Source organism: Musa acuminata, chromosome BXJ1-8, assembly GCF_036884655.1.
Source record: "Musa acuminata AAA Group cultivar baxijiao chromosome BXJ1-8, Cavendish_Baxijiao_AAA, whole genome shotgun sequence".
NCBI classification, from domain to species: Eukaryota; Viridiplantae; Streptophyta; class Magnoliopsida; order Zingiberales; family Musaceae; genus Musa; species Musa acuminata.
In genome coordinates this window covers 5,592,680-5,614,412 of record NC_088334.1, presented here as the reverse complement: position 1 = coordinate 5,614,412, position 21,733 = coordinate 5,592,680, and the positions used below count along the sequence as shown (strand labels likewise).

At 35.6% G+C, this 21,733-nt stretch overlaps 1 protein-coding gene and 1 pseudogene across 3 annotated transcripts; one reads left to right on the top strand and one right to left on the bottom strand.

Moving 5' to 3' along the window:
• The first annotated feature begins 30 nt into the window (after positions 1-30).
• LOC135587231 (uncharacterized) lies at positions 31-10,304 on the top strand (annotated as a pseudogene).
• Positions 10,305-11,302: 998 nt separating this feature from the next.
• LOC135587229 (polypyrimidine tract-binding protein homolog 3-like) lies at positions 11,303-21,206 on the bottom strand. Of its 3 annotated transcripts, XM_065078382.1 has the most exons (15): positions 21,056-21,206; positions 20,755-20,873; positions 20,608-20,679; positions 20,439-20,515; positions 16,893-16,971; positions 14,501-14,633; positions 14,210-14,274; positions 14,075-14,124; positions 13,941-13,982; positions 12,917-12,968; positions 12,745-12,799; positions 12,653-12,666; positions 12,370-12,477; positions 12,145-12,288; positions 11,303-11,938 (listed from the first exon to the last, which is right to left on the bottom strand). In XM_065078382.1, the coding sequence occupies exons 2-15, from the start codon at positions 20,809-20,811 to the stop codon at positions 11,549-11,551; spliced, it is 1,338 nt and encodes a 445-aa protein (XP_064934454.1). In that variant the 5' UTR covers positions 20,812-20,873; positions 21,056-21,206; the 3' UTR covers positions 11,303-11,548. The 3 variants fall into 3 exon arrangements, with proteins under 3 accessions (XP_064934454.1, XP_064934453.1, XP_064934455.1); XM_065078381.1 differs by lacking the exon at positions 12,653-12,666 and having other exon boundaries at positions 12,725-12,799; XM_065078383.1 differs by lacking the exon at positions 12,745-12,799 and having other exon boundaries at positions 12,931-12,968.
• Positions 21,207-21,733: the final 527 nt, after the last annotated feature.

The window sequence follows — 21,733 nt, the reverse complement described above, 5'->3', positions numbered from 1 at the left end:
AGCTTAATCAAAAAGCGGATTAATTTTTTATCAAGACAAAAATAAAATTCATTGGCAGGAGAAATGAATGTCACTGAATTTTGGCATGGATTTAATTCCAAAAAATAAAAAAAAAAGGTTTGAGTTACATAACGTTGCATTCGACATTTAGAGAAATTTTGAACTAGAATTATTAACCTTAAATTAACCATATTTTAGCTTCAGGTGAGATTTGAACCATCAAATTCCACAGCATGGAGGATTACTTTAATGCAATAAAATTAATTTTGGATCTTTTATGTCCTAATTTTTTCACCATTAATCTCATTTTCCTTTAATTTTATCCTTCCGCAAAATCCTAGCCTCTCCAGTCACGTGGAAGACACGTGAATACCAGCTTCCTATCGCGTGCGCAACACGTGAACGCACGCATATAGATAGTCCGTGGGTAGCGCGCCTTTTCGTATTCGATCGCGTTCTTGAGGGTTTTCTGTCTTCGACGTCGAAACCCTCGAGGAGTGCGGTGGAGGAGCCGCGGATGCGGAAGGAGAATGAGCGCTCGAGCTCCCGGCACCACCGCGAGTGCGACGGTGGCGAGGATGGCCGGTTGTCCAAGAGATCCAGGACGGGGGAGGAGAATGGCGACAGGGACGACCACGATGATCGGGATCGCCGGCGCAGTAGCCGGGACGGGGAGGATCGCGACAAGGGTCGGGATCACCGCAGCCGCGAGAGGGGCTACAGAGATCGGGAGAGCGAACGGCGTAGTAGTAGCCGGTCGAGAAGACACGATGGGGGAGTTGACAGGGAATTGGAGAGAGCAAGGAGTAGAGAGAGGGCGAGGGAACGAGAACTTGAGAGGGAGATAAGAGAAAGGGAAAGCAGGTATCATCACTTTCTTTCCTTCCGCTTTTGATGCGTTTTTTTATTCTTTGAAATACGTGTTACTGGGATTGCCATGAATTGGGGTTTTGATGCATGAGGTCCACAGAATGTGATGTATCGGATTTCTCATTTTGCGATGATTATAGCTTGGTGCAGATCAGAATAGAAATAATGGCTTAAAGTAGCTCTTTAGAGGTTTTATCTTTAGGCATCCTGATAAAGTGAAAACTGGATGTTAGGAATTTAGAAGTTCAGTGGTGTTATCATTTCCTGCATTTAAGTTCAGAAATGTATCAGATCGATCAATGGCAATAAAAAGAGAACAAAAAAGAGAAATAAACTAATAATTTGTACAAATTATATTTCATAAAGCCTCAGTTATCCTCTTTTTATTGCCATTGGTCGATCTGATGCAACCATATGACAGTCTAAAATTCTTAGAATTGTATATTTTGAAAGGAAATTTTGTCATTTTAGCAGAGTTTCCTTTAAACTTAGTAAGCATTTCCGAAAATTGTTGAGTGTCATGCTTCATAATGTTTAGCAATCCATGCTAGTGAGATCACTATCTTTGTAAAAGAATATCTATATGTGGCTTGTCATTATTTTGGAGATTAGGTTGTCTTTAGTCTAAGGATTTAGTTATCAAATGAGTATCTGCTTCTGAATGAAACATTAGAAGTGTCTGGTGTAATTTACTCTTGGGTGGAAGTAAAGAAGTCAACTCTGTATGTAATGCTAGCCCAGATGTATGAAGCACGATGCTGTTTCTGTTGTAGAACTCAAGCACATCCTAAGGCCTTATTTCTATAACAACAACAACAAAACCATAAGTCCTAATTATTTGAGGTCGGCTATATGGATCTTTTGTCGCCATTGAGATCCTAAATTCTTATCTCTAATCTTTATTAATTATAAATAAGGAACCACATATTAAAGGGAATCAATGACAAATAGTGTCAAGCGTACCAGCTGCAGCACATCAAACATGTTCAGCTTGTTTTTTCTTTGATGCCAAATGCCATTGGAATGTTGTCTGCTTGAATGCACTCTGTGGGGTGTTTTGTGGACATTTGGAGCTATGGAAACTAGAGTTTGATTCTCAGTGTCAGCAAGGGCTTCAGAACACTTATTATTGTACTAGATAATTCACCATGATAGCAGCTGGGCCATACTGGTGAATGCATCTTGACAAATGGCTCTTATTACTATTTACACACATTTGTTTGCCTAGACTTGTGTACCTAGGAGGTGTCTTTTGGAGAAGGGAACTAAATATAATGATCAAGTATCACTACTTAGTTTTAACTAAACCATGCATGCATTTTTAAGTTTGAAAATTTTGAATTATGTATATTATGGACACTCCTGACACCTAATAGGTACTTTTGCAATGTCAGTAATTTTGACCCCATTACAACCAAGGAAGTTGATTTTCATATGTTGTATGGATAAGTTGGATGTTATTTGGAATTATGGCGATATTGAAACTTTGTTTGGTGATTACGGTTCCAAGTGATAGTGGGAAGAGCAAAGGATGCAGCTTTTACATGATTGGACACGGTGTTTCTGCGATGTTGTAAAGCTGTGTTCTAGGGTCTAGTTGTTCACGTTCAAAAATAGACTAAAATAACGACCGCTATGGGCTTGACTGTCTGGGCTTGATACAAGTGTCTTTTTCATTATTGAGATTTTCTATGGTTGATATCACCGGCTTGACTAAGAGCCATGATTTTTCATTGATTATAGAAAAAGTTTGTATGTCTATTTCCCTCTCCTTGCATCAATACCATTTATTATTATAATGTGAGCGGGCTTGAGAGTAAAGCTTTTTATGTTGAAGCTTACAACACCATCTTAGCATGAGAGTTGGATGATTGATGCACCCTTTTTTCCATTACGTTCAACATATGTTCTAAAGCTTATGATAGTGTGATTTTGTTGTCCTTGGCCATTAGGGGTGAGTATTTTGTTTTTAAAATGTTTTCCCCAAAAAATATCATGTCAGCATTTTTACAAGTGTAGAGATCATGCAAATACACGTCCAAGTTAAGTCACACCATTTTATCTCTTTGGTCATGTGTGTACCTTTTTTTTTTTTTTTTTCAAATCCTCTTATTACTCATGAATGTAACTATTTTTTCATTTTATTTCTGAAAGTTAAAACAATATTGATACTAATATTTTTGACATGTTGTTTACTAACTACACAAATTTCCCGATCCCTAAAGCCTCTCGGCATCACACTCAAGATATATATATATATACACACATATATAGGGGGCAAATAGTCTCACAGGACATCATCACCTTGTCCAAAATAAACTATGTTTGGCAGATAGTTGGATCAAAGTATATGTTTAGGAATGCTGATATGGATGTGATATATGGTCAAATTCTTGATCAAATGTATTCTTGGATATTATGATGCTTAAATATTGTAAAGATAGCATACAAACTAATCTGTTTGCAAATTAGGTATGGTAATAATATTATCATTACATATTATTTTAATATAATATACATCTTTAGGAAATACATGCCTTGAATTGCAATATGGAACTGCATGTATATTGTATTGGCATACACAAATTTGGCCCTTGATAGTGGTTTGGCTGATGCTTTTCCTAATTTTAGATGTCAAGGATCCATGCAATAGCGCTTTGTAAAAGGTGAGGCAAACTTTTAACAACAGACATCCTAGAAATTTCATTTTGATCTGTTTAAGTGTATCTTTCATGTAGGAGATCTAAAGAAGGAAAAGAATTGATGGAACCTGAAGCTGATCCAGAAAGGGACCAGAGAACTGTCTTTGCATATCAGGTGTGCAGATAAAATTTTCTTTTCTTTTTTCAAGAAGTAACTTTTCATTCATGGACACATGATATTTTTCTGATTTGTTTACTTTGCAAATTGCAGATGCCATTGAAGGTGACTGAAAGAGATGTTTATGAATTTTTCTCGCAAGCGGGAAAGGTTATGTTTCTTTTTGTTTATAATTGCCATAAAGGAGACAATAAATTGATGCTTGTTATGCAATTGATTAAGTTTAGCTGCATGTTTTGTTATAGCATACAAAAAACATATGTAGATCGTTGAATTTGCGTACTATATACAATGAAGGTATTTACATATTACCATTGTGAACATCCCACTTTTGTGCAATTTGCTCTTTATATAGTTCCAGCATGAGGAAATTGGAACTTAAGTATACAGGTCATGGCCCAATACAGTATTCTTGAATGTCATTGAAATTCACTTGTCTCATATTCGGGATGCCTGACTTCAATGAGGCTTTGTTGTTGCCCCACATGCTTTTATTTGACTAGTTTGGTAATAAGTAGAAATTTGATTGCTTCTGTTGTTGGTTTAAACTGTAATGAGCATGTTGACCCATGCTGTAACTCATGTCATTAAGGTGAGGGAATGCATTTTTAACACATTTTTTAGTTTTCAGGTGAGGGATGTCAGATTGATCATGGATCATAATTCAAGAAGGTCGAAAGGAGCGGGGTATACTTCTGTTGTTTTTTTTTTTTTTTCAAATTTGCAATAGCACATTGAGCTCATTTTTTAATGTAGTCGCTTGCTAAAGTTTCACATGATTCATTTAATTTACATTGACTTGAAAAATTCACTGAGTTGGCATATGAGATTGTTGCAAATTTGTATTTTAACAGTACATTGCTGAATGACCATCTGCTTTTAGAAGAGCATATATATGTTATTTGTAATGACTTACAATCTACTCTTGGTTTCAAGGTTATGCTACTTTCCTGTGAAGTTTGGAGTTTGTCTTTGGTGATTGCTCCAGGTACTTTCTATTGAATGTTGACAAACACTGCACAGCTAAATTGCTTGTGGTCACAAAAGAGAAGATACAGGTGTCTATTGATGTGCTAAATGATAAATTAATCTTGATACATATATACACACCATATTAAACAAAAAGTGGTTTGGTTGTCTTTTTCTGGTGCCCATTTATGTCCCTGCTGGGCCATCTTTATTCATCCATAGATTTCCATTGGCATCACTTGACCATATCCCTTTATCTTGATTAAATTTGTTCCATTTGAATTGCCTCACTTCCAAATAACAGGATGCCTGTCCCATTTATGTGTAAAGCAAAGCTCTCACCATTAACCAGATATAGTGCTTGTTATATTTGTGCCCTTTTGATGTTACAAGTCATTTCCATCAGTCCTCAGTTCAAGAGGAACTTCACTGTTCTCCCGTGGCCAACTTATGATCTTCATAGCTGCTCATTTGTAGCCATTTGATATGCAGTTCTACAGTTATCCCATTGTTTGAACTTTGAAGGGAATGTTATATGAGGGTTTGTGATCACTAGCTATATAAGTGTATGATAGGATAATATTGAATGAAAATCATCACCAACGAACAGTATGTTATTTGCATGACCTGCATGCTTTTGATCACTCTTGATTCTCTTCTTTACTCTTTATTTTGCTTTAGTCATGTGCAACCAGCCTAGTCTGTTGATGGATGTATTCTAATCATATTAATACCTTATTTTTTTGTTAATTAAGTTGAAATGAATTGATTGCATAGCATTGTGTTTGTATCTTTGTGTACTTGTTACAATTCTACCATTATGTGTGACTGATGTGATGATATCCAAGATCCATCCATAATGCTTGTTTAATATCGATGTACTCTAATTGCACTCGGTTTTAGAGACGAAAAACATAAATATTCATGTTGTTCCATGCAATATTTAGAATACAAATTAGATGTAGGACCTTGTATTTATATTTTAAGAAGCATATCAAATGTTATAGCTAGTATAACAGTTGCATGATAAACTTGCACATGGAAGTAACATCAATAGCTTTCCCTTTTACGAATTTCGGTTAGCTATTTTGAACTGCCTAGTTCAAGTAAACATTCAAATTATTTATAGTTTCTATATGGTGATTGCAGTTTTATTCTGCAACCTGCAAGGATATAATCTGGGTTGGGTGTTTTTCACAATCAACTCTCTTATGCCCATTATATTTCATATTGGCTTGTTTTGGGCAATTATATGAGATCATTTTGCACTAGTATTCCTCAAGCGAAGCTTCATTATTAGTGGTATATAATTGTTCAAAATCATTACTTCACCTTTTATTCATTAGGTAACCAATCTCTTATTCCATTTATATTAACAATCTTTATCTGATGTGACCTCAAGGGTTTAAGAGTCATGCTCAAAACCATTCCTTCAGTCTCCTTTCATTCATTAGGTAACCAATCTCTTATTCCATTTATATTAACAATCTTTATCTGATGTGATCTCAAGGGTTTAAGAGTCATGCCTTTGTAGATGGAAGTTCACTATTAGATGGGTGATCATCAAATTTTCATGAAGATGGATGGTTAAGGTATACAACAAAAATGATCAAGATGAGAAGCAATATATTGTATAGCTCGAAATTATTTGTCTATTTTAGGACAAGGTCCAGGAATGTAAATTATTTAGTCTCCACTGTTGTCTTATTACCATAAATAAGTAAAATGAATGGATGCCTAAAATCTCTTTGCTTAGAGATTTAAGCATCTATATGCAAATAAGAAGAATCAAAGGGTACATGTTGATTGTAAGGCAAGGACTAAGTGCAGGCTTCAGTTAATGTGTTAATGTATAAATTATTTTATATTCCTTCTAATTCAAGGCTCAGATGAAAATGTTTTTGGCTAAGACTTGCTTTGGTAGAACCTGATGCACCTTTGCAATGCACTTAACATGTTAATAATATTTTAGTAGTTCATACATTCGAGTGCAACACCTTTTTGGGATTGCACATGCAAAGTCTACCTTATAAATCAATAAATAATTTTAGGATGACACATGCAAGAGTTAACTTCGTTTTTTCTTTGTTGATTATTGTATTAATATTTACATAAGCCATTTTTAGAATAAAGCTTGAAGTAGTTGGTACAATTTTGATGTTTATGGTCTCAAAAATCTTTGGTTTTCTGTTTGGACACGTCATTCAAGATTTATAGGGACTCACTATATGTTTGTATATGATGGGATTGCAGCTATATCGAGTTTGATGATGTGATGTCAGTGCCACAAGCTATTGCACTATCTGGTCAGCTTCTTCTTGGCCAACCTGTAATGGTCAAACCATCTGAAGCTGAAAAGAACCTTGTTCAGTCGACTACCGCAGGGGCTGGAGCCACTGGGGCAGGTGCTGAAAGGAAACTTTATGTTGGAAACTTGCACTTCAACATGACTGAGGAACAATTGCGTCAGGTAAATGTGACTAAAAGGCTGGACTTTTCATAATCACGAAATGGTTAATTATATTACTTGTAAACTTTGAATCCGCATGCATACATGCATAAATTCCCAAAAGGAAATTTTTGTAACCTTGTGCAACTTTCACACTTAATTCAGACCATGATTATGCTAGATCTTGCCACTGTAGATCATAGATTGGCCTACTTTTGTATACATGATTTAAGGGGGCATTAATAGGGGCCATGGTTTAAAACACTAGTTGCAATGGTGTACAGTGGCTCCTCTTTGCATGTTCAAACTTGTAAATTTTATGCATAGTTGTAATTTTCCAACAAAATCAAAGTACATCATTCTCCAACAAATAATGTTTTGTGTGCAAGAGTTCTTTTGAAGAACTATCATGTTGTGTTACTCATATGTGGATACTGTTCATGGGTCCATAAATCAAGTTTGCAAGAATGCCACATTGGATGATATTCTTTGAATGGCCTCCCTTATTTTTATCTAGCCCCCTTTCCAACCCAAAACCTGCTTCTCTTTCTTAAATGCACATGACAAGGGGAGATACCTATAACACACATAAATAGATCAGACAAATAGAATTTGGCATTCTATAGAAGTTTCTTGTTTGAAAATGAAAAAAGAGAAATGCGGGTTCTAGCACTTTTCTCTTTCTTAGATACACTGGAAAACCATTTTAAATATGTTTTATTGTTAGAGATTCATTTTGCAAGAATCAAGATACTATCTGTTGTGCAATTAAACAAATTTTCAACATTGATCAAATTTGTATTGAAGCTTTTAATTTTCTTGTGGTTCTTACTGGTGGTTGTTTATGTGCCTTGTTGGCCCCACTGGGAGGTTCTTCGATCTGCCTGTCTGTTGTATTTAATCTAGCCACTAGCCCCATGGGTATCTAACCTTAGGCTTTTGTCACTGCCTGGGATACATACATATATATATATATGTATATGTATATTTGTAGCATATGAATTATATTATTAGTAAAAAGCTAGAAAGGCAAGCTTTTATTGTCAAAAATGCCTATTACTTTTTGTTGAAAGCCAAAACCAAAATGGAACTAGAAATGCTTTTTATGCATGAAAGAATCCATCAGAATTTTTCTCCAGCATTTATATTTTTTTCCTACACTTCCTGCACAAAGTAATTGACTATCTTGTCTCTTGTTGGTTGTCAACCATTCATTCAGAAGCTTTGGTGCCTTGGAACACTAATTTTGTATAGCTTCTTCTGACCCTTGGATTTGAGTATTGGCATGTATTGTTTACAGTGAAACCACAATCACAATTTTGCTATTCAGAAATAACTTGTTGAGATTAAAGTTCGAAATTCAGTATTGTATGTGAAACTGGGCAAAATTTTGGTTTTTTAAGTTTGTACAACTAGATACTTGCTTTTAAAAATTGCACGGAAAGTAGAGAAAATAAATGTTTTGGTATTTTGGTATATCCTTTCATGCAAAATCTGAAGGGGAAAATTATGCAAAAATAGTACACGAGTGATTTTATAAATTTTCCATCTCTGATGGTTTCTTAAAAAAATATTGTCTGATCTGAACAAAATCATAAAATTTGTTAAAATTTTCAGGTTATTGAGTGGTTATGGATAAATTTGGTTATGAAGCATGGAACTTGATTTCGCCTAGACCAGTATGTACCGATCAGTATTTACTAGTTTAGATAGTGTGGTCTGGTTAAAAAAAATTCATAACCATATGCAATGCTGATCGTTTTTTCTGCCATATCAACTGCAGAGCACTTATGATCTATGTTTTTTAAGATCTTTCTATCTTTTGGTATTACATGTTTCATGATTTTGCACAAAGTGAAGTGAGAACTTGTTTGTGTCCTTAAATCTTTGAACCTTTTGGACCTGTAGAGCTTGTGCAACTACCATTGGATCTAGAGACCGGTCACTGCAGAGGTTATGGATTTGTTCAAGTGAGTGAACTGTTTACTATTTTGTTCAATCGCATATGCTGTTCACTGATATGCTTTCTGACTTGTTAGTTTGCACAACTTGAGCGTGCAAAGGCAGCTCAAACTTTAAATGGGAAGTCGGACATTGCCGGCCAGATTATCGAGGTGGTAACACATTCTTTCAATAAGTCATTATTAGTTGAGTTTTATTTTTTTTGGCTTTTCAATGAAGTCCTCCACTTTGGTCTTTAGTGACTTCAATGTCTCATAATGTTTGTAACGATGTCACAGGTTTCAGCTGTCACGGATCACGTCCGACCGCAGGATAGTGGAACTAATGCTTGCTGATTTTGATGATGAAGACGGTGGTTGGTTTGGTGAGCCATTTTTTCGTTAAATGCCTATTTTCTTAAATGTCTTGGAGTTTATAAGTTGTGAATTCTTTGCTTTCATATAGTCTCTCGATGCTTCTCATGCAGAAACTTGACTGCACTGGAACTGCAACAAGGTGCACTTTCTGTCACTAAGACTTATGTTACATGTCGCTACTTAGACCCTCAATCTGATGTGTACCTGTATTTGTCAGTATTGCTGAGTCACTTGGAGTCTCCATTGTTAATGGAGCACTTCTTAATGCACAGCATGCTTCATCCATTGAGCCTAATGTGCAGCCCAGTGAATGCATATTATTGAGGAATATGTTTGATCCAACAGAGGTATGTGGAGTACCTTCTTATACAAGTATGTTTCCGACATTTCTCTGACTTTCTATGTTTTCCAGACACAACCAGATTTTGATATGGAAATTCAAGAAGATGTTCAAGAAGAATGTTCCAAGTTTGGCTCTGTCAAGCATATCTATGTGGAAAAGTATGTTGGGTGTTGTTCAAAGTTAGATGTGTCATAATGCCTATCCATGTTTTGGTTTTATGCATATTTTTAAACTGCTGCTGTTTAATCATGTGATCTACGTACTTGACAGTTGTATCGTGTCTATGCGTTGGTGGCACCTTCTCATGCTTGCATGTCTCCTGAATCGCAAGAAATATCAAATGCTGGCTAACATGCTAAGAGCATCCCAGTCCAAATGTGACCAATTGATAGATAGATAATTAAGAAAATTGTGATTCCTGCTAGAAGCAGTGATTCAATATGTTTTGAACCTTGTGGTTTTGTTTAATATGTTTGTATGTATGTGTGTCCTTACACCTTGCACTTTCTTTCTTGCAGGAACTGCATTGGTTGGGTGTACCTCCGATTTGACAGTGCGGCATCCGCCGCCAGTTGTCAGCGTGCCATGCATGGCAGAGCAATTTCTACCACATTCATGGTATGTGTTCCACTGATCCAACCTCATTTATAGAGGAGCTTCATTTACCTGAAATTTTAGAATTAGTGCAAAGGATACCCTTGAACCAGTCTCATCTCTGATTAGCTGTTACAATGGACTGTCTACTTCTGAATGGAGCTTGTGCACGGATGATATTCATTTCCTGACCATACTTGGGAATTCGCCATGGCCTCTATATACTCTATAGTGTTACAAATTAAATACTTATGATGGATGGAGTCAATCGAAGCCTCTCTCTCTCCCTCTCTCTCTCTCTCTCTCTCTCCCTCTCTCTCCCTTTTTGTCACACACTTGCACGCCAACCACGTGAAGACAGCTGAGAATGAAACAGCATAGCTCAAAACTGGGTGGATGGACGAGTCAAAAAGGATTAGATCAATGAATATCTAGCTTCTGGAATACTTATGCAGCTTGTGTTTGGTGCAGAACCATAAAGAATATGAAGCTAAATTCGGACGTGGTGCCTGAATTGCTGGAGGGTTAAGATCGTTCCAACTTCGACTAATATCATATCCGCGATGGATGAAAAATTCAATATTGAGATATTTCTTGATTGCTACCGTTAACAACTCACTTGAGGTATTTCGTTTAATTTTTGTTTGATAAGTGAAAATTGTATCTTCAAGTTTAGCTGTAAACACTACACTGGAGTATTTTAACCCTTTGGGAATAGTCAACTTCCATGTTTTCCTCAGGTGTTATGTTTGTTATGTCTTCGGTACATTATCATATCAGTAAAGGGATATGATATTTCTAATTTCGGCAGTTATCTATGACCCGAGAACAGCTTTTATCAGCTAGACCTGATTAAAAACTAAAAACATCACCATCCTTGCCATCGCTTTTAAAGATGCAGGTAACCAAAGCCCTTCGTATCCCTGACGGGGCTTGATGAAATCAGAATCAGTTCGTAGGCCAACATTTAAAATGAAGTGAGAAATTGTCACTCAACAGTGTCGATCCACACATTCGGGTCAAATTATCTTTCACATTACAGAAGCTTAAATTTTCAAAAAACAAGTGCTGCGCAATCATCCACCAACATCCAAATGTCGCAAGAGAAGAAAATATCAAGTACAAGAGAAGAAAAAAAATAACGGATAGACTTCGCAATCTTGTATAAAATAAGATAAGGCCTCTCTAAATACTCTGTAACTGGGAGAAGGAAATCCGAATGGTGGACCGGTCAATGGTGCTTGCATGTTTGCATGCAAGGGCCTCGGTAGCCTGCTCCTCGCTCTCGAACAGGACCAGAGCCTGCTTCTTCCCATTCACCTCGAAGAGCTTTGTGTTCACAATTGTTCCATGCTCCTGTAAATGGGTCACGATCTCCTCCTCCGTTATGTCCTGCGCAAGAGCTGACACATGAATCATCTTCGTCGGGGAACAACAGTATTTGTAGTTCTTCACTGCATTATTGTTGAAGCGGTTAAGATTTGATCCAGCATATTCGTGGGTGTCAGCTGCTGGGGTTATGCTTGGATACTTGGAGAAATTCAACTCCAACCTATTCCCAAACAACAATGCCCCCTGCAATTAGAAAGAGTGAAAATTTTGATGGAAGAAATGCCATTAGTTTCTGTGAAAAATAGTTGTTGATGAAAGAATGCAGAGTGCAGGAAAAATGAATATATGATTTTTTTCTAAGGACCCAAACAATATGTTGCATTTCAAGAAAAATGCAGCAATACTCAAAGTTAATCTGAAGATCAACATCAGTCAAGGCACAAACAAACCTTTAAGAAGTGTACAGCTAATTCTGCCTGAAACCCATCCTCCATCTGAACGAGTGCATGATCTGGTTTATTGCGCAGCAGTTTTATTCTTACAATATTGCCATATAACGAGAATAAATTGAAAAGCTTATCTTCATCAACCTTCTGCAGTTATGGAACCGATGGGTTAAACAATTTGCATGAATTACAATAGGAAGGAAACATAGAGCAAGAATGACAACTTACTTCAGGATTCAAGTTAGTTACTAAGATTGTGCACCTGTCATTAGTACCAGTTACTCCAGGAGGCAAACCTCCACCAAATGCAGCCGCAATTGCTGCAGTGTTGCTCATCTAATTTAATGAAATGTTAGCACCGCATGTAAATATTACCTTTTAATGTCATGAAAGATACATTTAATAATTGTGCAACTAAGCAATCAGAAACACGTATCAACCACACATAAACATGATAACTTAATAAAAATAAGACAAAACCTGCAAGGATAAAGACCACCATGGTACTCACCTGAGCAAATGCAACTGAAACAGTAAAAAAGAAAAGAAGCAATCAGCAAACATAATAGAGGCAACATATTACTTCAGTAGTAGAATATGAACCTCTAGCACCAGATGCTTGAAGTGCATAGAGACTTCCAGCATCACCATAACCAGGCTGTTGCACATAGTGGGGAAAAGGAAAAAACACAACATTGTCAGAAATTAATTGTTTAAAAGAGTAAACTTTGATGGTGTATTGCAAGTATAGAAAATAAGTCGAGAAGCAACTCACTTGTGAAGATCTACCTCTCTGTTCAGTAGGCAAAGATGGATTTGTAAAATCCCTAGACAGACAAAAGACATATTTCAGAAAAGATATCTAAAAAAGAGGTAACATGAGCATCTGCTACCAATCTCAGTTTTTATAGTGTTTAATACCAACAGATTAATGCAGAGTTGTGAAACATTTGTGCTACTTCACAGTACAGTTATACATCAAGGCAAAGTGCACATCACAATCACAATTAATGCAGAGGGGAACAAGATGATAAAAAGGGTTTAAAGATTCACAATGCTAACAAACATGGGTCTAAGATTCTAAGCAAGCAATGCCAAGGTAACCTAGAAACTTGGTCTAACTATTACTATGGAATTGGAAAGCATCAGGACAAGGAACAATATGTAGAAGATGGTAAAAGAATGCATCACTGTTTTGCGGAGTAGACCTTATATCCTTTAGTTTTATATTATAAACCAATCAAGAAAATTTGGACTAAAACGCTTCATCAGGTCTAAGATTCTAGCAAATCTGTATGGAAGAATCTTCAGACAGATAAAATTGAAAACTTCAGGACTCGTTATATACTTAATTTGGTCTAAAATGTTTCATCAGGTCAAGCTTCCAGCAAATTTGTATGTAAGAATCTTCAGACAGATAAAATTGAAAACTTCAAGACTCATTATATACTTAATGGCGAGAAATAAAAGCTCTAATGAAAATGTGTTTAGCGAACATAATTATTTCAGAATTGTTGCCAGTGGACACCTGTCTTTTGTTGAGATGCCATACACAGAGCCGGTTATACTTTCTATTAACTTCATTCCTACTTTCTATTAGGACATAATACAGTATTTGCTTGAATTCTTGCATACCCGAAAAGAGTGATAGATATTAGTTTAAATAGCCAACTAATCAGCTATTGCTTTTATATGGCTAATTTACTCAACAATTTACTGTTCTGGTGCAACTTGAAATGAAATAAATAATCAAAAACATGTTTTTCAGTACCGGATTAATGGGAAAGTATATAACATACCTAGACCTCTCATTGTTGTAATTTACTTGCAATTCATTGAGACTGGATTTGAACAAAAACAAGAAACATGTAAGAATTTCAAAACGTGCAGAGTAAAAGAACCAAGTTAATATAAGATTTTTATGAGAGCTAACTTTGAAAACTGTATATCTAGCTGACAACAGCCATCATATATATTACGCCCCTGAAGAAGTAACAAAATCATAGTATGAGCAGCTTATACAAACACATTTAAACATCATAAAATTCGAGTGAATACAATTACATACTTGCAGAGAACTTTTTGCCTGCACGGCACTCTGACGAGACTGATACTGGATAAGGGCCTGAAAACCTACAAAACAATAGATTGGAAGTAATTTAAGTTTATGAAATCTTTCTTTGTATTAAAAATATGAATAGCTCAATCCAATTAGTTCTACCAGTAAAAGAAACAAGAAAAAAAAATCCTTTAAGAAGAAATAAGATAATAAAGTAACCAAGTACAGACAACAAAATTGTTGTCAATTTCATTTTACATTGTTAAAGTCTGGAAGAGCAAAATTCAGAGAGAAGCTGACCAGCTGACTTCTGGAATGTGACGATTTTCTCTACATATCCATAAGGAGAAAACACTTGATGCAGCACTTCCACTGTGATAGGATAGAGCATGTGATGAATTGTAACTAAGAGGATCCGATTTGGTTGTGAATCCTGAGTGCCCAACACCAAGCCGCCAAAGATGATGGGAAGAGAAATAAAATAAAATAAGTAGAAAATAAATAATTCAAGAGAGAATAAAACATTGAATATTCAGCTAATTATAGTAGAATGAATATAAGTGAATGGGTACGTGAAGATATCATATACAGAAAAGATATTTCTTTTTTGTGAATTATCTACGCTCTTAGTATGCTTCTACGTCATGCAATTAACCTTTGGTAATCATAATCATGAATGGTCCCTCAAAACACTTCGGATTGAGAAGATTCAAAACAAATGCAAAATACACTAAATTACCAGGTCATTTTTTCCTACATAATTCTCCTATGGCCGGTTAGCTCTCTTTCAAGTGGGCTCTAATTCAAACTCTGAAAGAAAGCAAAAGCAAATTGCATTTAACTTTCCCATCACAGATTTAATAGTAAAATCCCAACAGAATTACAGAAATATACAAAAGAGTAGACCTAACTTAGCTACGTTAAACCCTAAAACCTGATCCACCCTGTGTCGATAATTTCAAATGAATACATCTTGGTTTCAAGATTCCAGTTGTAAGTCATTTCAAATGTATACATAATACATCTTGACTTCGAGATTGCAGTTGTAAGGCTGCATACATTGGCCGTCCAACGATCACACATTGCCAGGAGCCTGCATTGGCCACCGTTTTTCACATCTTGACCTTGAGATGTTCTAAGTTTCTTAACTCCTTGTGTGATGAAGCAACTGTAACAATTGGATCAAGGTAACTAGAGAAGTATAGGGTTTCCTTGGACTTCAATTGGTTGCTTTGATCTATGTTTCATCTTCAACAGTAATACCTTGTTGATTGTCTAACTTTGATCATTAGTTATAAATGGTATCACAATGGATCTTAAAAATTGTAAAACCAGTAATTATCTCTAGGATTGATGAAATTTCTATTACAATATTGATTGCATTTGCCAAATAGTAGTTGTCTATTAAAATATGATAATACTGTTACGATAATCAGAATAGTTATCAGATTTAGACTAAATAATACAGATGAGGTCAAAGATTTGTTTGATGAAAAGCTTCAAGCTGGTTATTGTGATGATGTCCACATGATACTTGATTGAGACTGAAATGGTCAAGTCCTTTTCTCGTTTTCTTTCTAATTTTCCCTGAGGTTTTTGTGTTATAATCCCAATATTTTCTAGTTTGTTGCTAAACTAAGGCAACTGCTATTTGTCTATTGAAATATGATAATATTGTACTAGATCAGTGGCTACTGTCGTTTGCTTGTTTGCCAAATGCTTGCTTGATTGTCAAACTAAACTAAAGCAACTGTTGTTTGCTTGTTAGGATTAATCCAACCAAGCAAAATGTTTGTTATTTTTAAAATTTTCAATAGAAAACTGCAGTTGGTTAAACCAAGTAAACTGTTTGGTTATTAGAGTAATCCTAACAAGAAAACAGCAATTGCCTTAGTTTAACAACAAACTGGAGAATATTGGGGTCATAACACAGAGCTTAGAAAAAAATAGAAGGAAAGCAAGAAAAGGGCTTGACCATTTCAGTCTCAATCAAGTACCAATGTAGACATCTTCACAATAACCAGTTTAAGGCTCTTCATCAAATAAATCTTTCACCTGATCTATATTATTTAATCTACAACTATTCTGACTACAGTAACAAGAAGCCAGGAATAAGCTATAAGAGAACTGAAACCACAGCAGATATCATCTCCGACTTGTTATGATATAACATAAAAACAAGTCCCCCGTTTTCAGTGTGTAAGAATAAAAGCAAACAGAACAACTAGAAAAAACACCAAAATTAATTTAATAGGACTCAACCAAAGAATTAATCAATACCTCAAGCTTGATTGATGTAACTTTAATCTGACGAGAACTACATCAATTTGATTAAGGAAATGTGCATCAAGGTGGTGCCAAGTCCCGATATAACCTTATATTCTGACAATTACACTATTACAGGACATTTTATTTTAGATGATTAACATACCTTACTCACATAAATTTCTAAGATCTGTTATGACAACTACAGCATTATTTGGTCTTAGACTGCAGTTTTGAGTGGCCAAACATGCCAAACTCACATGTACAAAAATATTTCGGTCTCAAAGGACAACAAAAAACAATAGTAAAGTTAGGATGATTGGACATTGTAGACAAAGGTACATATTTAATTCAGACTTATGATATATCAAGTCACAAGGGACCCTCGACATTCAGGAAAGGACAATGTAATTATCTGATTGCAGACCTGATCACTTTTCCACCCTGGAGAATCTGTAGTTGTCAGTTCCTGATGTGAAGAAAATTGTATATAAACATTTCTTCCCCTGAAATAATACAACTAAGGTTCAAATGGATTCTAGTAAAACCACTGAATATGAAAGCTTAAAACAGAATCCATAAAGGAGACCTTATGGTAAAAACTAGAATTAGTTATTTCCTTTTTTTTTTTTTAATTCAGAAATATAAAGAACTAGCTAGGAATTGAGAGTAACTTAAATCTCAAAAAAATGAACACATTACAATAATGTACAATGATCTACCAATGACTGGTTTATAATCCAATGATGTAAATTTTGAACCAAATCTTGGTGCAGTACAATGACAATACTGCTGTCACAAGCAATTGCTTTGGCTACTGAAGCAGTAAATAGGCATATACACATATATGAATACATTGTTCTAATAGGAAATATAGAAAGATAAACCCAACACACGAGGCTCCTGCCAATGTGGGATCCAAGGATCAATGTTTACAGCTTAACCCCTTCAAGTATAATAAGAAAACCTAACTGAGCATAATATATTCACCTATATGTTGATCAGGTTGGCATAACAATCATGTGTATATACTTGTATGTTCGAATTCTTCTATCTAATTGCTTTGCAACATACAATATGCTTTCAAGTATTCTTGGATATTTTAATGTTACTACCATAAAAGCCAAGGTATAGCAAAATGTTCTCTCTCCAATAACATCGAACTATCACAATATTTGTGCACTACCTTACAAAATTATGATGCTATTTTATTTACTAAATGGCAGGGGTGAGTTTTAGTATTTTAGAATTAAGGAAAAAAAAGGGGAAAATGCTTACCATCCAGTTCACAGGGCTTATCAGGCAGTAAGCCTTGAACCGTATGTGGACCATCTGAAATTGGGCACTCCATGTGCCGGTTCACACTCAGACGGTAAATACTGATTGATACAAAGCCCATCTGACAAAATTTGGATCCCTTGGTAGAAATTGACCAAAATATACACTTCATCGCCAATTTGTGGAAAATCACTAGGTATGAATGCCTCAAACATCTATAGCTTAATTGGTGAAATAGTCTCTCTACATAAAACTAAATTTTATTTTACTGACACATACAGAAAATATTTTGTTGTGAATGAACAAGATAGTGAATAATCCTTATGTATGATAATAATTATGGAGACGGGTGTTCTCAAAATTTTGCTACATTTAAAACCAGAAGTAGTATCAATCATATACTTTCTACTTGTACTGAAATATACACATTCCCTGCAAGAGTGAAGCTATACTGAAATGATAAATCTAGAATATTATGTTTTCACTTACAAAGAGGCAAATCAAGAGAAATAACAAGCAACTTTGTAATAGCTACACACTTAGGTGCCTTGTTTACTGCATGGGATTTAGGTTAGGTGGATGACCAAAAGTTTGGCTTAAGCTTTTCTAACAAAGGATGAGGAAAATCCAAGACTTGAACTAAACCCACAACACCAATGACCTTTTCAAACCTTAATATAGAACTAAAGAAATGGGTAATGGAGTATTTTTCTCAAAATCTGAAAGAGTTTATTATAACCAAAATAACAATCAGTTGAATAACCGGCACAAGTTGATGCCCTTTTCTATGAGAATACCAGCACAAACCAACAATACAGAAGGAAGAACATAATTGCAAGAATATTTTGCTAAATACATCTTGCAAAGCCATAGTTGAACATTTGAACAAACTGTTGGCATCCCCATATACTTAAATTATTCAAAACCAAGGAACTAATGAAGGCCAGTTCTTTGCGTTTATTTCTGAAATGTCAAACAGAGACTAGATGCTCCAGTACTAAAATAATGGTTCGTAAAACTAGATCCCTAAATGAAACCCCATCTTTCCAGGCAGTGCAGCACAATTAGATTATACAGGGACAATCCTACATAAATGGCCAAAATACCCCCAGAATAAAATGATTGCTCAACAACATTTTAAGGCTCTGATGGGTATCTCAAAAATACACTTTATGTTTCAAATCAAGACATGATGGATAGCCACTGATCTTTCATCAGTAGGGGAAAAACAGAACGTACAACAACATATAATTTATGAAAGATAAGCAGCAATAAATTTAAGGAAAAAAAATATCATGGTGCACATCCTGGATGGCTGAATCTACGATTGGCAGGTCAGCGTAACATATAATCTTATATAATATCTCAGCAAAAAATAATGCATAACATACCATCTATATAATATCTCAACAAAAATAAAATAATGCATAATTTGATAAGCCAAGCAGACAATCGGGATACATCTTAACTTGTTTCAAACACAATAAATAAAGAACTCAAAGCCAGAAGACCACACCAGTGTTATAAGATTAAAAACCACACCACATTCAGCAGTGTTAACTGCAGAAATGTCAAATTTATAAATTTCATATTAACTGGTCCAATGTTATGTCATATTGGTAGATTCAATGTCGGATAGATGAAATATATGGATGAAGTAGGAAAATTTCATCCAAGAAAAATAATTTAAACAAGGTGTGAATATGTTATTTCTTAATTGTACAACCTTTTGTTCTTTTGTCAAATATCCATCACCCTGTATTTCCCATAAATCCTACATGTTCTATTCATGACACTGCTTAAATCACCATCTGTAAAAAATTCCCCAGTTTCCCATTCAACATCACTCCTATTTGAGAAGCATAAACCTTACACTATACTAAATATCTCTTCTCTGAAACAAGTCATAATGTTATTATTCTATCATCATTTTTAAGACAAAACCAGTGAAATTCCTTCTAAATTTTTATATAACAATACTGCTGTACTTAATTTTTTTTCTTCCATGTGCCAAATTTTATATCTAATAATATTATTTATGTTTTCCCCGATTGATTCTGTACAAACCAATTATAACAATTCCACTCTGATTACTTATAACTGGCAGTAATCTCTTACATGAAGTGTTCCAACATTTCAAGTTGTTCAAGTATACCAATGAAAAAAAATTGCAAATCCTTATATACAACCAAAATCACAAATTGAATAATGTTGTCACTTCCTGGTGGTTTGTGAGCCTGCCTTATTGGTCTCTTGAACTGTCTAAGCAGCAGGAACCACTTGCAGTGAGTCCTTGGTATGGGAAGTATCTAAGGTATGGTTGAAATAGCCTGAGTGACACCTCATCTCTGAAAAGTTGTGATTGTTATTTGTAGAAAGAGTGACAAAAATTAACTTTTTCTTTCATGATAGAAAATGTTGCAAGAAGGAAGAATTTATGTCTGTGGTGTGTGCAGGAGTGGGGGGTTTGGGACGGGTTATATAGTAAAAATTACTAGATTTTCCAATTATCCCAAGCTGCATGACATGCTTGAGTATCTGCAAGCAAATTGATCAGCTCTAGGTAAGGTTCATAGGAGGGGGATGCTTCAACTTAATCCTAGGAATAGGCTATCACAATGCAGCATCTTCACAAAGTGTTAATAACCTTAAAAGCACCCAAAACAAGAAAAAGGATAAGTATTCAGGACCACACCTGACACTTGGCTGGACACTTGTATAGTACTGTAGAACATTAACAGCAGAATTCAAATCATGCATCTGAAGAAGAGCCTGTTAGATAGAAACTGGATTATTAGTGGCTGAAAGCTGCATATAGGTGGTAGATGGAAGAGGGCGACTTATAATAAGAGGGGAAAAGGAACCTGGTTTTTGGCTCGTAACATCACAAGCTTAGTAACAACACCAAACGGCTGCACTAACTGAAGAAGGTCATTCTGCATACAGCGCGAAACTTGAGTCGATAAATCAAGAAACAAATTGGTCGAACACGGTATCTCACGAAAAACTACCTCAGATATCTCATGCCCAACGTTGCGGATGTGAATGACCTTGGACGGCTCCGCCATTGTCGCACTTAACTCTCTAGCTCAAGCTAGAAAGCAGAACAATCTCAAGAACTCTTCCTCACCTTACCGGTACAACACCAACGACAAAGAATCAAAACGCAGCAAAATTCAATCTTTAATCTTCCACTCTACACGAAAATGAAAAAGGAAAGGCAAACGACGGGGAGGAAACAGGCGGCCGTGATCCCAAATCTAACGCGCAAGAACGAACACGACAAGGAACGAGAGGGATCGCGGTGCGCACCCACAGCGACAGAGAGGACGATCGCGGCGTAGGGTTCTCGGTCGTGCGAACCAGAGCTAGTGAGATGGGATCGGAAGCACACTTATTCGACTAGGGCTCCGATGATGGCTCACTTCCCTCTTTATCGAGCCCCAAAGTGCGTCGAACCCTAACGGATGAGCCGCTGATCTTTATCGTGGTCCGGAACACCCGACAACAAATAAGTGTTTCGGTGAGCCGCCGGAACACCGAGGGCTCGATCATGCTGTTAATCCCCAACATCTGATCTAAGTTCACGAACTTTGACGCATCGATACTGTCGTTCGATTTCCGTGCATACAATAACAATAACTGTCATAAAATCCCAACTGTCCGACGTGGGATCGGCTACGGATAATTTTATAAAAGCCATATTCTTATTTAAATTAAAAAAATGGAATCCCTATTTATAATTTATAGTAAGATTTTTTTCTTAAAATTATTTCACTTCTTAGGAGTTGAATCTTTTTAACATATGTTTATATTTATTTATTTTTTAGTCTATACTTAATTATTCACAAATGAAAAATATCAAACAACGACCTAATTGAAAATGATTGAATTGATCCCTCTGAAGACTATACAATTGGAGCTATGTCGGAAGAAATGATTTCTCACTTTTATCATTTTTTTTATTTCTTTCATATCGATACAAGAAAA